The sequence below is a fragment of the Babylonia areolata genome, chromosome 25 (genome assembly GCF_041734735.1).
Source record: "Babylonia areolata isolate BAREFJ2019XMU chromosome 25, ASM4173473v1, whole genome shotgun sequence".
NCBI lineage: Eukaryota > Metazoa > Mollusca > Gastropoda > Neogastropoda > Buccinidae > Babylonia > Babylonia areolata.
In genome coordinates, this window is record NC_134900.1 from 13,749,307 (window position 1) to 13,763,174 (window position 13,868).

Consider the following 13,868-nt stretch of genomic DNA (forward strand, 5'->3'; position numbering starts at 1 on the left):
AAGAGTGAGAGTGTAGAAAGCGAGAACTATACTGCAGTTACCTAATCATTCAAATTATTGTGCCTAAACGAACTGCAGTTCTTTTTTTTTTCTCTCTCTCTCTCTTCAATGAGAACCATTGAAAACAAAAAGGAAGACATAAGAGAGCGAGACCGGAACGTGGAGGTATCCTTATGACAAGGAAAAGTGGTGAAAATAGGCCCCTATACTTTAATTAACCCTTTCACTGCCAAAATCGCATTTATGCGGCAGCCAGTTAGAACACCCATGTCACTGAAGGGTGACCAGATCATGGGTCTGTTATCCATGAACTTATTGCTTTTAATGTTCGGTGGTATTTGTATTTGTATTTCTTTTTATCACGACAGATTTCTCTGTGTGAAATTCGGGCTGCTCTACACTACAGCGACACCCATTTTTTCCCCCTGCGTGCAGTTTTATTTGTTTTTTCTATCGAAGTGGATTTTTCAACAGAATTTTGCCAGGAACAACCCATTTGTTGCCGTGGGTTCTTTTACGTGCGCTAAGTGCATGCTGCACACGGGACCTCGGTTTATTGTCTCATCCGATTGACTAGCGTCCAGACCACCACTCAAGGTCCAGTGGAGGGGGAGAAAATATCGGCGGCTGAGCCGTGATTGGAACCAGCGCGCTCAGATTCTCTCGCTTCCTGGGCGGACGCGTTACCTCTAGGCCATCACTCCACATTAGGATAGGTAGGATATAATATTTTCTACACATCGCAGGGGGAGTCCCAAGCTGTTCTTTGACACTATATTTTCTAGGTTTAGAGCACAAGGGAATTTTGCACTCTAAATTGACTGGCGGTGAAAGGGTTAATCATGCTTTAATAAGATACTGGAATTGTCTGTTGAAAAGACGTGAAAATAGGCGCATTAATCATGCTTTAATAAGACACTGGAATTGTCTGTTGAAAAAGACGTGAAAATAGGCGCATTCATTATGCTTTAATAAGACACTGTAATTGTCTGTTGAAAAGACGTGAAAATAGGCGCAAATACATAATCAATCCTGCTTTAACTCTTTCCATACGAACGGCGAAAGAGACGACGTTAACAGCGTTTCACCTCAATTACCATCATCAAAATATTGCAAGCGGAAGGCTCTTATACTGAAGACGTGAATGTTGACAAAGAATACCACAATTCTGACGACGGAAGCTAAAGGTTGGGTCATTCAGACGCCCACTGGACATCCGAGGGGTCTGTGTAGAGGAGAAGAGAGGACTGGCCGTACTGAGTGAGTTAAAAGAGATACCGGAACTGTCTGTCGAAAAAACGTGAGAACAGACACCTATACTTAAATCTATCAAGCTTTTAAAAACAACCAACGACATCAAACACAGTTTCGATTTTTTTTTTCTTAAAGCGAAAGAACCCTGAATTTCCCAACAGTGACAGAGTTTGGTGTCAATACCAGACTGCTGACATATTCACGAAGCTAGTCAGCTCAGTCTCTAGTTTCCAAGGGATGTGGGAGGGGTCGTCAATATGTATATACACAGCGTCAGACTGAGCGGAGATTAGCGAGACTGCAGGAAGCGAAAACTCTTACCAAAAGGTTACCCAAATCAATATAATCATTGAGTTTAAACGACCAACAAAATGTTAAGAGAGAGGGACACACACACACACACACACACACACACACACACACACACACACACAGACGGACAGACAGACAGAGAGAGAGAGAGAGTAAAAATGAAAGAAAATAACTGGGAGGGAACGGAAGTTGGGGGAGTCTTAATGCAAACGACAAGTGGCAAAAAGAGACATCTATATTTAATCAACCTTGCTTTTTTTTTTTCTTTTTTTTTTAAAACAACAACAAAAAGACAGGAACTGACTGTTGAAAAGACGTGAAAACAGCCCCATATATTTCAAAAAACCAAATATTGGAATTGACTGTTGAAAAGACATACCATACATCCCAATAAAACTATTCTGGAGCTAGACTTTCGCACGTCAGTTCAAGATGGTAGAATTACATTTGGAAGAACAGTAACAAACTAACATTATGTGGCGTGTGTGTGTGAAGACGAGCAAGTCAGCGGTGTCTGAACGAAGTCACGAATCACGCAAAACCATTGACCTTCACCCCCAAAAGGACAAAGTTCATCAGCCAATAGGACGTCCGGCGACATCAGACATGCATAGCTTCCATTTCCCCTGACAGAGCCCCAAGCTGCTCAACAGGAAAAGAGTTTGGTGAGTTAATACCACACACTGTTGACGCATCTAAGCTTCTTTTTTTTTTCCAGCTAAATCACCAATGTCTGAGGGGCCATCAACATGTATCTCTGCAGGAGTCTGATTTAGCACAGACTGGCGAAACACAAGGAAGTGAAGCCTATGCTAAATGCTTGTTAACCCAAATCAGTACAATTCTTTCACCCAAAAGACCTGCGAATTACATTACTTTTGAATGACAACCATGGAGAAAAAAAAAGAAAAAAAGAAAAAGAAAAAAAAAAAAAAAAAAACAGAAGAAGAAAGAGGGTGGGTGTAGAAGGTGGAGGAATCTTGATGCCAACGAAAATAAGTGGTGAAAATAGGCCCCTATACTTTACTAATGCTATTTTTAAAACAAATACTAAATACTGGCCGGTATTGAAAGGGCTTGAAATACACCCCTATAATTAATTAACCTGCTTTTAATTGACAGATACTGGGACTGACTGTTGAAATGGCATAATATCCCCGAATACACTGTTCTGTCGTCAGCCTATCGCACGTAAGACGTTCAGTTAACAAACTGGCATTCCAGGAATGTATGAAGACAATTCAAATCATCCCCGTCATCACGTACGCTATACCAGTGACCTTCACTCCTAAAGGGCAAAGTTCATGAGCCAACATGATGTCTTGCGGCATAAGACCTGCAAAGCTTCGATTTTCCGGACAGTAGCCAAGCTGGTCTGGAACAAAAGAGTACGGTGAGATAATACTGGTACGTGTAGCAGACACATCCAAGCTGTTTGGTAGCTCAGTCACCACCGTATAAGATATCTGAAGAGTTTGTGTCGGACTGATTTTTGTTGTATGTACCTATTTCAAAGAAGAGAACAATTATAGTTCATTGCAAGTAGGCTATATATCCTGTTGGCCGCCGTTCTTTCTCTGTCTCTGGACCTTGCAATTGGAATGAACTTCCTCTTTCGCTTTCGTCAAGTCTCCACACTCAGCTCTATCAAGTCTGGTCTTAAATGAAACCCACTTCTTCCCAAAAATAGTCCTCCCTTCCCTGCCCCTCTTCCTTGTCTTCAGTTTCTCCAGTTTTAGAGTTATGCATGCGTGTGAATGACTGGTGCGAAAGCGCTTTGATTTGTCTCTGCACAAGATTCAGCGCTATATAAATACCATTAGTATTATTATTATGTGGGCTATTTCTGTAGTGTCAAATCTACACGCTGTACGCCCCCCCCCACCCCCCACCCCCCCTTTTTTTTCTCCCCCCCCCCCCCCCCATTTAAAAACGTTTTATATGCAAACCTGGTGCAGGTTCTCATGGACTGACCAGCGCATTGAGTTTATGCATAGATCAGGCATCTACCTTTTCTTTTTCTTTCTTTCTTTTTTTTTTTTTTTTAAAGCAAATATGGTGTATCGTATATATGTCTCTGTCCGCACGCATTGACACCTTGGAACTGAAATTGAGATACTGGCAAGTCTGGAAGTGTTCTTGTTCTTGTTGCTTATAGCCCAGCCGACCGCCCAGGGCCATATCAGAACTGTCAAACCATACAAATGCTCAACCGCGTGAACACAAAAGTGTCACATTTACAATAAAAACCAAACAAAAAACCAAACAAGCAAACAAAAAAACAAAACAACAACAACAACAAAAAACAAAACAAAACAAAAATTTTAAAAAGAAGAAGACCCCCCCCCCTCCCCCCAAAAAAAACCCCACTTGGACAAACCCACAAAACACAGTTCATGACACACTATCACAGCCATTTAGCTCCTTATGGCAAATAAGACTAGGCCATGCTGAGGACCCCAGCCATTCTGCTTAATTTATCATCCCCAGATTACAAACAAATTGTAAAAAAAAAAGGAAAAAACAACAACAAAAAAACCCAACACAGCAACTTCAAAGCCAAACAAAAAATACATAAAAAGGCATTATAAGCAAATAACACTGCAGAATGGGCAGCTAGTGTCCATCCCAGTGCCTACATCTCACGACCTAATCGCCAGAGCAAAACAGCACAGATAGTACATCATAGACTGCGGAAAAGAGAAGAAAAAAAAAGTGTCAAGGCTTGCTTGAAAAAAGAAAGGGGAATGGACTGGGAAGGCAGAAAAAAGGAGACAACAGTGTAGATAGAAAAAAAAGGCAGAAACAAAGAGAATGACAGAAAAGAGGACATTTCCAGAAGGCGGGGATGCTATTTATTCTAAAAGACCCCCGGCATCCCTACTGGGGGATCAGGATCTGTGTGTGTGTGTGTGTGTGTGTGTGCACGCGCTTGATTGCGAGGACACCATATTTACTTTCGAATTCTAATTTGTCTTCGAAAACACATGACGACTAAATCTGGACGTGACGAAAAGTTACAAAATGCTTATTTACGTCATTACAAGGACACTGCAAAAGAAGTGGTTTGCAACTGAACTCTACAAACACTGACAGTGTCACAGACTCCCACAAAACAAATGGCGTGTCGAAGGACCCCCCAGATGTATCCAGAATATTCGCGTTTTTGATATACTGAATTTAGAAAGAGCCTGGTACATAAAAGCGTGCTTTGAGAGAGAAGGAAAACGAAACGAAATTCGTCGTTTGTTTTATTTATTAATTAAGACGTCGCAATAGCAAGAACCAAGTTTTTCGAGTCACAACAAATGAGTTATAATGACGTCTTTTGATTTTGTACAAAATTTAAGATCTATCCATGGACGAGATGGAAGCGAATTTTAAGACTGGAAGCAGACCTGAGTGATCTTTCTAAGTGGGACACACACACACACACACGCACACACACACACAAGGATAAGATCGCGTGGTTTTTGACCTACGGGATTATTGCCTCTGTACACAGTCATGCATAATATAATAATAATTATCACCAACCTCGACTGATCTGGTCTTCTCGGCGTTGTGTCGCCACGGCTTTTCCGGTCTCCATGATGTGGTATTCGTTTGTTGTTGTTGTTGTTGTTGTTAGAAATAGATTTTACGACGACACTGATCCATCGGCGTGTTTTAATTGTTACGTCCAGATTCTATGGTGAGCATTATGACAAAATGCTAACATGCTAATTTGTGCCGTACTGTACGCCGCAGCAAAATATTTCATGTATTATTGATGGTAGTAATAGCCTGATAATATTCGCACGGACTTTTTGAAAGATCACTGTGTTTTGTGTGAGATTTCTCTGTGTGTGTGTGTGTGTGTGTGTGCGCGCGCAAGCCAGCGCGCCCGTGTGAATTACTGTCTTTCATACTGATTAAATATCAAGCAGTTTTTCAGCCTTAATTCGCTCAGTGGGAGTTCAGCTGAATGACTGTACCAGTGAGTTAATGGGGGTTGTTAATGCAGCAAGACAACCAATAAATATGGGTAAAACACCGGGAAAAAAAAAATCCCAGAAATGAACTGAACCATTTGAAACAAAACAACAACAGCAACAAAATCATATTCATCTCAAACAAATACTGGGTGACTGCTCAGATCAACAAGAATAGAATTCTCGTCGTGAAAATGTGGGTGTCAGGATTTCTTCCTGAACACCAAAACACATGGATTTACTGAGGAGCTTTTTTGGAAGAATGACATTTAGCTTCGTTCTCCTGTTAACACTTTGGCTCGAGACTGATGATCACATACAAAATAAAGTAAAACTCTGAAGCTATGTTTCTAACCAGGCATCCTTCGTGTGAGAGTGAAAGAGAGAGAGAGAGGGGGAGAGATAGAGGGAGAGAGAGAGAGAGGGGAGAGAGTGTGTGTGTGGGGGGGGGGGGGGGGGGGGGAGAGAGAGAGAGACCGACAGACAAACAGAACAAACGCACGAACGAAATTTTATTTAAAGAGGGACAAGGAATAAGCACAATAAGCTTGTTCAAATCCGGCCTTCTGGGCAAAGAAAAAAAACAAACACACACACACACAAAAACAACAACAAAAAACAACAAAAAAACAACAACAACAAAAAAACAAAAACAACTACAACAAAAAACAACAACCAACAACTGAAGATGAAAAAGAAAGGAAACAAAGACAACAAGAGAAAGTGGGAGAATGAGATTATGATTTCCTTTGATTCCTTTAATTTTCCCGCATCAAGTCTTGTGCTTAATTGTTCCTTATTGGGTAGGGCTTAGATAAGCTATTGTTGATGTCCTTCCCATGCTTTTGTGTGTTTATGTGCTTATGCTATTGTAGCATTACAATTATTATAGTATATAACGTCGCATGCGTTTTGGTTACTGTTTCGGTATTAAGTTTTCATGTTACTTTTGACACTGACAGTCAACGATGGTTTGATTCTTAATAAAAAGAATTTCAAATGTTACCTGTTTTCATGTGTTGCTTCATTGGTGACCCCGACGTGAGTACAGACTTGTAATAGTGACCACACTGTAATTTTATACGTCGCATGCGTTTTGGTTACTGTTTCGGTATTTAGTTTTCATGTTACTTTTGAACCGGAAGTTATTGATATAGAATTAAGTTGAGTTGACCCTGACAGTCAACGATGGTTTGGTTTTTAATAAAAAAGAATCTCAAATGTTGCCTGTTTTCATGTGTTGCTTCACTACGTTATTTCTTTGAACAACAACAACAAAGTTTTAAAGCAAGGGAGAGACAGAGAATCAATGAAATAGCGAATGTTCTTCCTTTGATGAAGGAAATGGAATAAGCGAAAACACAATTTCTTTAACATTCAGCCTTCAGGAGAGAAAGAAAGGAAAAGAAAAAAATAGAGAGAGAGAGAGGGTAGGTGGGAGTGAGGTATTCAGTACACCCCAACATCACGCCACAGGCTAGGTAAGTCAAACATCTGCTCTCACACAGGGCTGTACAATTCTTTTCTTCTTCTTCTTTTCTTGGGTGGGGGGTGGGAGGCGTGAGCATGAGGGGGAGGGGGGGTTGGGGGGGTGGGGTGGGGGGGGGACGAGCGGGGGGGGAGATAGCAGGCTCCATCACTTACCGAAGACGTCCTCATCGTCGTCGGCAACGTCGTCAAAACCGTCGTTGCAGGGCGGAGGGTTCTTAGGCGACGACTCCTCATCGTCATTGCCCCTGAACCTCTTCAGACAGGGGTAGGAGAAGAGACACCCCATGTCTGTCCTCCTGTTCCTCCTGCTCTCCTGGTGTCAGGTCCTCCTCCCCTTTCTCCTTCTCCTCCTCCTCCTCCTCCTTCTGCTCCTCTCGCGGCTACCTCCACCCTCCCGAGTCCGACCCGGTCCCCTCTCTCACCACCCTCTCTCGCCCTCTCCCTCTCTCTCTCTCTCTCTCTTGGTGAACGTCACAGAAGATCCGCCATGTCTGCAAGCACACAAACACCGGCACAACAACAAATAAGACGTCGAGCAAGGATGAGAAGCATGTTTATTAATAAAAAAACAACAACAACAGTTAACCCAGTTAAGAGAAGAAACCAGCTAACCAGCTAAACGACGAATCAAACCAACCAGTCATAAAACCACACCCCCCACGCCGCCCCCTCTCTCTGTCCCCACCCCACCCCCACCCGCCAAAAAAAAAAAAAAAAAAAAAAAAAAATCATGAAAGCATGGTAGCAAAACGAGCGAGCAGGATAGCAAGCGAACTGTCTTTTGTGTGTGTGTGTGTGTGTGTGTGTGTGTGTGTGTGTGTGTGTGTGTGTGTGTGTGTGCGCGCGCGTGCGTGTGTGTGTGTGTGCAAGAGGAAGAGAGAGAGAGAGAGAGAGGGGGGGGGGGGGGTGGGGGGACGAAAGGGTGGGGGGACGAAAGGGTGCAGAGACTGAAAGATACACACAGAAAGAGGATGAAATTCGAGAGAGAGAGAGAGAGAGAGAGAGAGTACACACACACACACACACACACACACACACACACACACACACACATACTTGCAACGACGATCTGTATCAATCATCCGTTGCCTCTCATGCCACACACTTCCCCCCACCCCCCACCTCCCACCAGCTCCCACTCCCCACACTCCCCCTCCTCTCTCTCCCTCATGTGTTGAAATATTCACGTGAACCTACAACTCTGGTCAGCCAACCATTCACGTCCTTGAGGCGATGTCAGTCTTAGAGAAAGAGAGAGACAGAGACAGAGAGAGATGCAGACATGAAGACAGGGACAGAGATCGAGAAAAGACCTACAGAGAGAGACAGAGAGAACAAAACAAAACAAAACAAAACAAAACTATACTCAACCCAAGGTAATTCGATAACCCATGGGGCAATAAAAGAAAGTACGCTGCTGTATTTATATAACCGCATTGAAACAAAAACCAAAAATCAAAAAAATTCCGAACAGATTATTACGTCTTAACTCTCTCCATACGAACGGCGAAAGAGACTACGTTAACAGCGTTTCACCCCAATTACCATCATCAAAATATTGCAAGCAGAAGGCTCTTATACTGAAGAGGTGAATGTTGACAAAGAATACCACAATTCTGACGACGGAAGCTAAAGGTTGGGTCATTCAGACACCCACTGGACATCCGAGGGGTCTGTGTAAGAGGAGAAGAGAGGACTGGCCGTACTGAGTGAGTTAACCAAGAAACATTGACATTATCGAAGCATCGAACACAGCACATAATCGGAGAAAAATACTGTATCAACAGCCCCCCCCCCCCCCCCCCCCCCCGATCCCCCACCTCCCATACCCATCCGTCCGTACTTGTGCACGCGTTCGCACACACTCACTCACATACAGACAGTGAAAGAGGGGCAGAAAGAAAGAAAGAAAGAGAGAGAGAGAGAGAGAGAGAGAGATACGCAAACGGATAATTTATTCAAGTATAGGTCATTGCCCCCTCATGAAGGGGTGCAAACCTATGAATAGAATTTATATCAAAACATCAAATAATACGCGCGCGCGCGCGTGCGAGGAAAAGAGAGAGAGAGAGAGAGAGTGTTTGCGTGTGTGCACGTGTGCGTGCGACCTGTGTGTGTGTGTGTGTGTGTGTGTGTGTGTGTGTGTGTGTGTGTGTGTGTGTAAGTGTTCATGTTTGTGTGTGCGAAATTGTGTGTATGTATGTGCATGCTCCAGTGATTCAGTTTACGAAGACAAATTACTTAAATTCAGAATCTAGATTTTAAAACAAACAAACAAACAAAAGAAACAAAACAAAAAAACAAAAAGCATTGTAAACTGAAAACATACAAGGTTTTCTTCCAATTGAAAAGAAAATTATAGATCTTTTATAGGGTTCGTCGATGCTGTGTTCTTTGACGTTGATAGATGACTTTGGAGATGATGGATGGCTCAATTTCCCTCTCTCTACACCAATAGATTATTTCATGATTATGCACTTTTTTTGCGCTGTCATACAGCCCAATATTCTGATTTCTGCTGCTTATTTGAAAGACTAATTTTTGCGGTTTTTTCTTTTCACTCTTACACGCACATCGGCCTACATACGCACGCACGCACGCACGCACACGCACACACACACACACACACACACACACACACACACACACAGCTACAAAAAAAGGAAGGCTTCTTTCAAGACGTGTAAGTTACCTTTTTTTCTGTTTAACCAGAGGAGAACCTAACAGGGACGGATACCAAAAAGTAAAAATGTACCAGGGCATTTCAATTCACTTTCTATTTGCCTGCACATGGGGTGGGGAGGGGGGGTGTGGTGTGGGTGTGGAGCTTAAATCATACAGTGCGAACAGCGTAGGTCATCCTCTTATAAGATGACGATGGATGGTCACCCATTAACCCCTTCATTGCTGCTGACAGACGACTACGCCGCTTGTCAGGGAAAGGGCTGTTAGCTCTTCGAGATAAGACAAACCTGACAGGTCAAGAAATCAGTCACCACGATGTATTCGGGACTCTCCCTCTTGAGAATGCATTACTTTACTTAAAAAAAAAAAACCAAACTCGATGTCTGTTTGTATGACAGTCAGTCGTGTCCGACTATGACCATCAGAACAGCAGACGACTATCTGAGCTAAAATTTGATTATAGTGAGAGAGAGTGTCTTGTCCAAGTTACCTCTCGGCCAGTTTCAGTTTCAGTTTCACTTTCTCAAGGAGGCGTCACTGCGTTCGGACAAATCCATACACGCTACACCACATCTGTTGAGCAGATGCCTGACCAGCAGCATAACCCAACGCGCTTAGTCAGGCCTTGAGTGCATGCTTACATATTTGTGTACCTATGAAAGTGGATTTCATTTTACGTAATTTCGCCAGAGGACAACACTCTCGTTGCCATGGGTTCTTTTTCAGTGCGCCAAGTGCGTGCTGCACACGGGACCTCGGTTTATCGTCTCATCCGAAAGACTAGACGCTCAGTTTGATTTTCCAGTCAAACTTAGGAGAAAGGGCGAGAGCGGGATTCGAACCCACACCCTCACGGACTCTCTGTATTGGCAGCTGAGCGTCTTAACCATTCTGCCACCTTCCTCCTAAAATCGCTCTCCCCGGCTCGGCCAAGAGGGTTTTTACGACAGTCGGCGTTGGGGGATGGTTCCCAAAGGCCAACTAACCCCCCCCCTCCGCCCCCCGCCCCCCCTCACCCCCCGCCTCACCCCCCCCCACCCCCTCCCAAGGCTGCAGCACGATGAGCAAGCACAGTCTTACCCCCCAAGTTTTTGAGAGTCAAAAGCCCTTCACAAAAGACTAAGCTATAAATGACTTCCCATCGTAATAAAAAACAAAACAAACCCAAACAAAAACAGCCCATTGTTCATACAACTATTACTTTGCTGTTGGCCCAAACCTTAAGGCAACAATTTTTAAAGGATATTCAAAATTCGAATAACACAGGACATATTCCCAGTCAGGTGATGCTAACAGATGATGAATATATACATACTAGATTGGGAAAATTTGTTTATGAATGCTGCTGCAGTTTACTGCATTAACTGATTGATTAATTGTGTGTTTTATCATTCGTTCATTCATTTACCATTGCACTTGTGTCTTATAAACCTTACGGTTTCATGACAATAAAATCTATTCTATTCTATTCTATTCGTACCATTGTAAAAGCACACTAACAGTAAATGCACTGGCTTCACATCCATACCGTACGCCAGTCACAAAGGTTCAGCAGGGTAAGCCTTGGGTTAATGGCAGTCGGTATGTCAGCAGTCACGTAATCGGGTGTGGGTGGGTGGGGGGTGTTAGGCCCGTGGCGTGTGGTGGTGTTTATTTTTAACTCACTCAGTACGGCCAGTCCTCTCTTCTCCTCTACACAGACCCCCTCGGGTGTCCAGTGGGTGTCTTAATGACCCAACCTTTAGCTTCCGTCGTCAGAAATTGTGGTATCTTTGTCAACATTCACCTCTTCAGTACAAGAGCCTTCCGCTTGCAATATTTTGATGGTGGTAATTGGGGTGAAACGCTGTTAACGTCGTCTCTTTCGCCGTTCGTATGGAGAGAGTTAATGGCAGTCGGTATGTCAGCAGTCACGTAATCGGGTGGGGGGGTGGTCGGGGGGTGTTAGGCCCGTGGCGTGTGGTGGTGTTTATTTTTAAGAGACTCAAGTCACCATTGTTCTGTAGTGGCAACTGGAAACGATAGCGACTGCTTTGCTTGTAGTGCTTGCTGCTTGCTCGCTTGCTTTACACTGCCGGTGGAGGTGGTTACACACAACGCTTACTTGCAGATAAGGTGAGGGAGAAGAGGTTCGGGGCTGTTTCGGAGGCTTGTTAGTTAGTGTGTGTGTGTGTGTGTGTGTGTGTGTGTGTGTGTGTGTGTGTGTGTGTGTGTTGTGTGTGTGTGTGTGTGTGTGTGTGTGTGTGTTGTGTTGTGTGTGTGTGTGTGTGTGTTGTGTGTGTGTTGTGTTGTGTGTGTGTGTGTGTGTGTGTGTGTTGTGTGTGTGTGTTTTGTGTGTGTGTGTGTTTTTTGTGTGTGTGTTGTGTGTGTGTGTGTGTGTGTGTGTGTGTGTGTGTGTGTGTGTGTGTGTGTGTGTGTGTGTGTGGTTATTATCATCATCTGCTTCATTGGTTGTTTTTTTTTTTTTTTTTTTTTTTCTCAAGGCCTGACTAAACTCGTTAGGTTACGCTGCTGGTCAAGCATCTGCTTGGCAGATGTGGTGTAGCGTATATGGATTTGACCGAACGCAGTGACGCCTCCTTGAGCTACTGATACTGATACAGTTACTACTACTTCTACTACTACTACCACTACCACTACCACTACTACTATTATCATCATGCTAATGTCGCAGTTAAGCATCCTAAATTTGCGGAGCTGAATTTTGGATTCTAAAGTGGGACGAAATGAATCGCAGTTTTGCATCCTAAATTCCTGATCTGAATTTTGGATGCTAAAGTGCGACTTTTCCTATCATCATTATAGTGTTGTTGTTGTTGTTGTTCTTCTTCTTCTTCTTCTTCTTCTTCTTCTTAGTTGTAGTAGTAGTATTACTGTTGTTGCTGTTGTTGTTGTTGTTCTTCTTCTTCCTATTATTATTATTAGTAGTAGTAGTAGTAGTACTGCTGTTGCTGTTGTTGTTGTTGTCGTTTGTAAACACAACCTGCTGAACAATGGTTTGTTGTTGCTCTTCCTAATTAAGGCAGTTGATTATATTTATAATGCTAAAACGAAAGGAGAGAGGCGAAAAGAGAGAGAGAGAGAGAGAGAGAGAGAGAGAGAGTACACACACACACACACACACACACACAACACACACACACACACACACACACACACACACACACACATATATATATATATATATATATATATATATATAGATACATACACGCACACATACACACCCACACACACAACACATACACATATATATATACACACACACATACACACATACACATACAAACACACACACACATATACACACCCAACACACACACACACACACACACACACACACACACACACACATACACACACACACACACACACACACACACACACACACACACACAACACACACACACAGCACAACCAACACACACACACACACACACACACACACACACACACTTGCAACGACGATCTGTATCAATCATCCGTTGCCTCTCATGCCACACACTCCCTCCCCCCCACCACCCACCTCCCACCAGCTCCCACATCCCCCGCCCCTCCTCTCTCTCTCTCTCTCCCTCATGTGTTGAAATATTCACGTGAACCCTACAACTCTGGTCAGCCAACCATTCACATCCTTGAGGCGATGTCAGTCTTAGTCATCACACACACACACACACACACACACACACACACACACACACACACACACACACACACACACACACACACATACACACACACACACCAATTTCATGATTTGTGAAATGTTTTGTATATGCCTTTGGTGTTGTAAGAGGGTGTGTGTGTGTGTGTGTGTACGAAACGGGATGTGTTGTAAATGGGTTGTAAATGCTAATGTGTGTTTCATTTTCGCACGATTCGTGTATGCACATAACTATATTTCTAGTACTTTTGTGGGGTTTTTTTTCTATGTATCTCCCCACTTTTTCTTTTTCTTTTCTTTTTCTTTTTTTTTCATTTTTTTTCAGATGGCTTGATGTAAAAAAAAGCAGTCGTTGCTTATTCAGTTACCATCTTGAAATAAAAATTTTGACTTTGACTTTGACTTTGACACACCACACACACACACACACACACACACACACACACACTTCAACAACTCTCGTCATGAGAAACACACACATCACACAC

General features: G+C 43.2%; 1 protein-coding gene across 4 annotated transcripts in view; it reads right to left on the reverse strand.

The window, feature by feature from the left end:
• Nucleotides 1–13,868, reverse strand: part of LOC143299818 (cAMP-dependent protein kinase type II regulatory subunit-like) — a 377,066-nt gene that overhangs the window by 45,459 nt on the left and 317,739 nt on the right. For all 4 annotated transcript variants that reach the window (XM_076613280.1, XM_076613279.1, XM_076613281.1 and 1 more), the window contains exon 3: nt 7,185–7,522. In XM_076613280.1, the coding sequence (XP_076469395.1) occupies nt 7,185–7,317 (133 nt within the window). In that variant the 5' untranslated portion in view covers nt 7,318–7,522. The remainder of the gene's footprint in view (nt 1–7,184; nt 7,523–13,868) is intronic.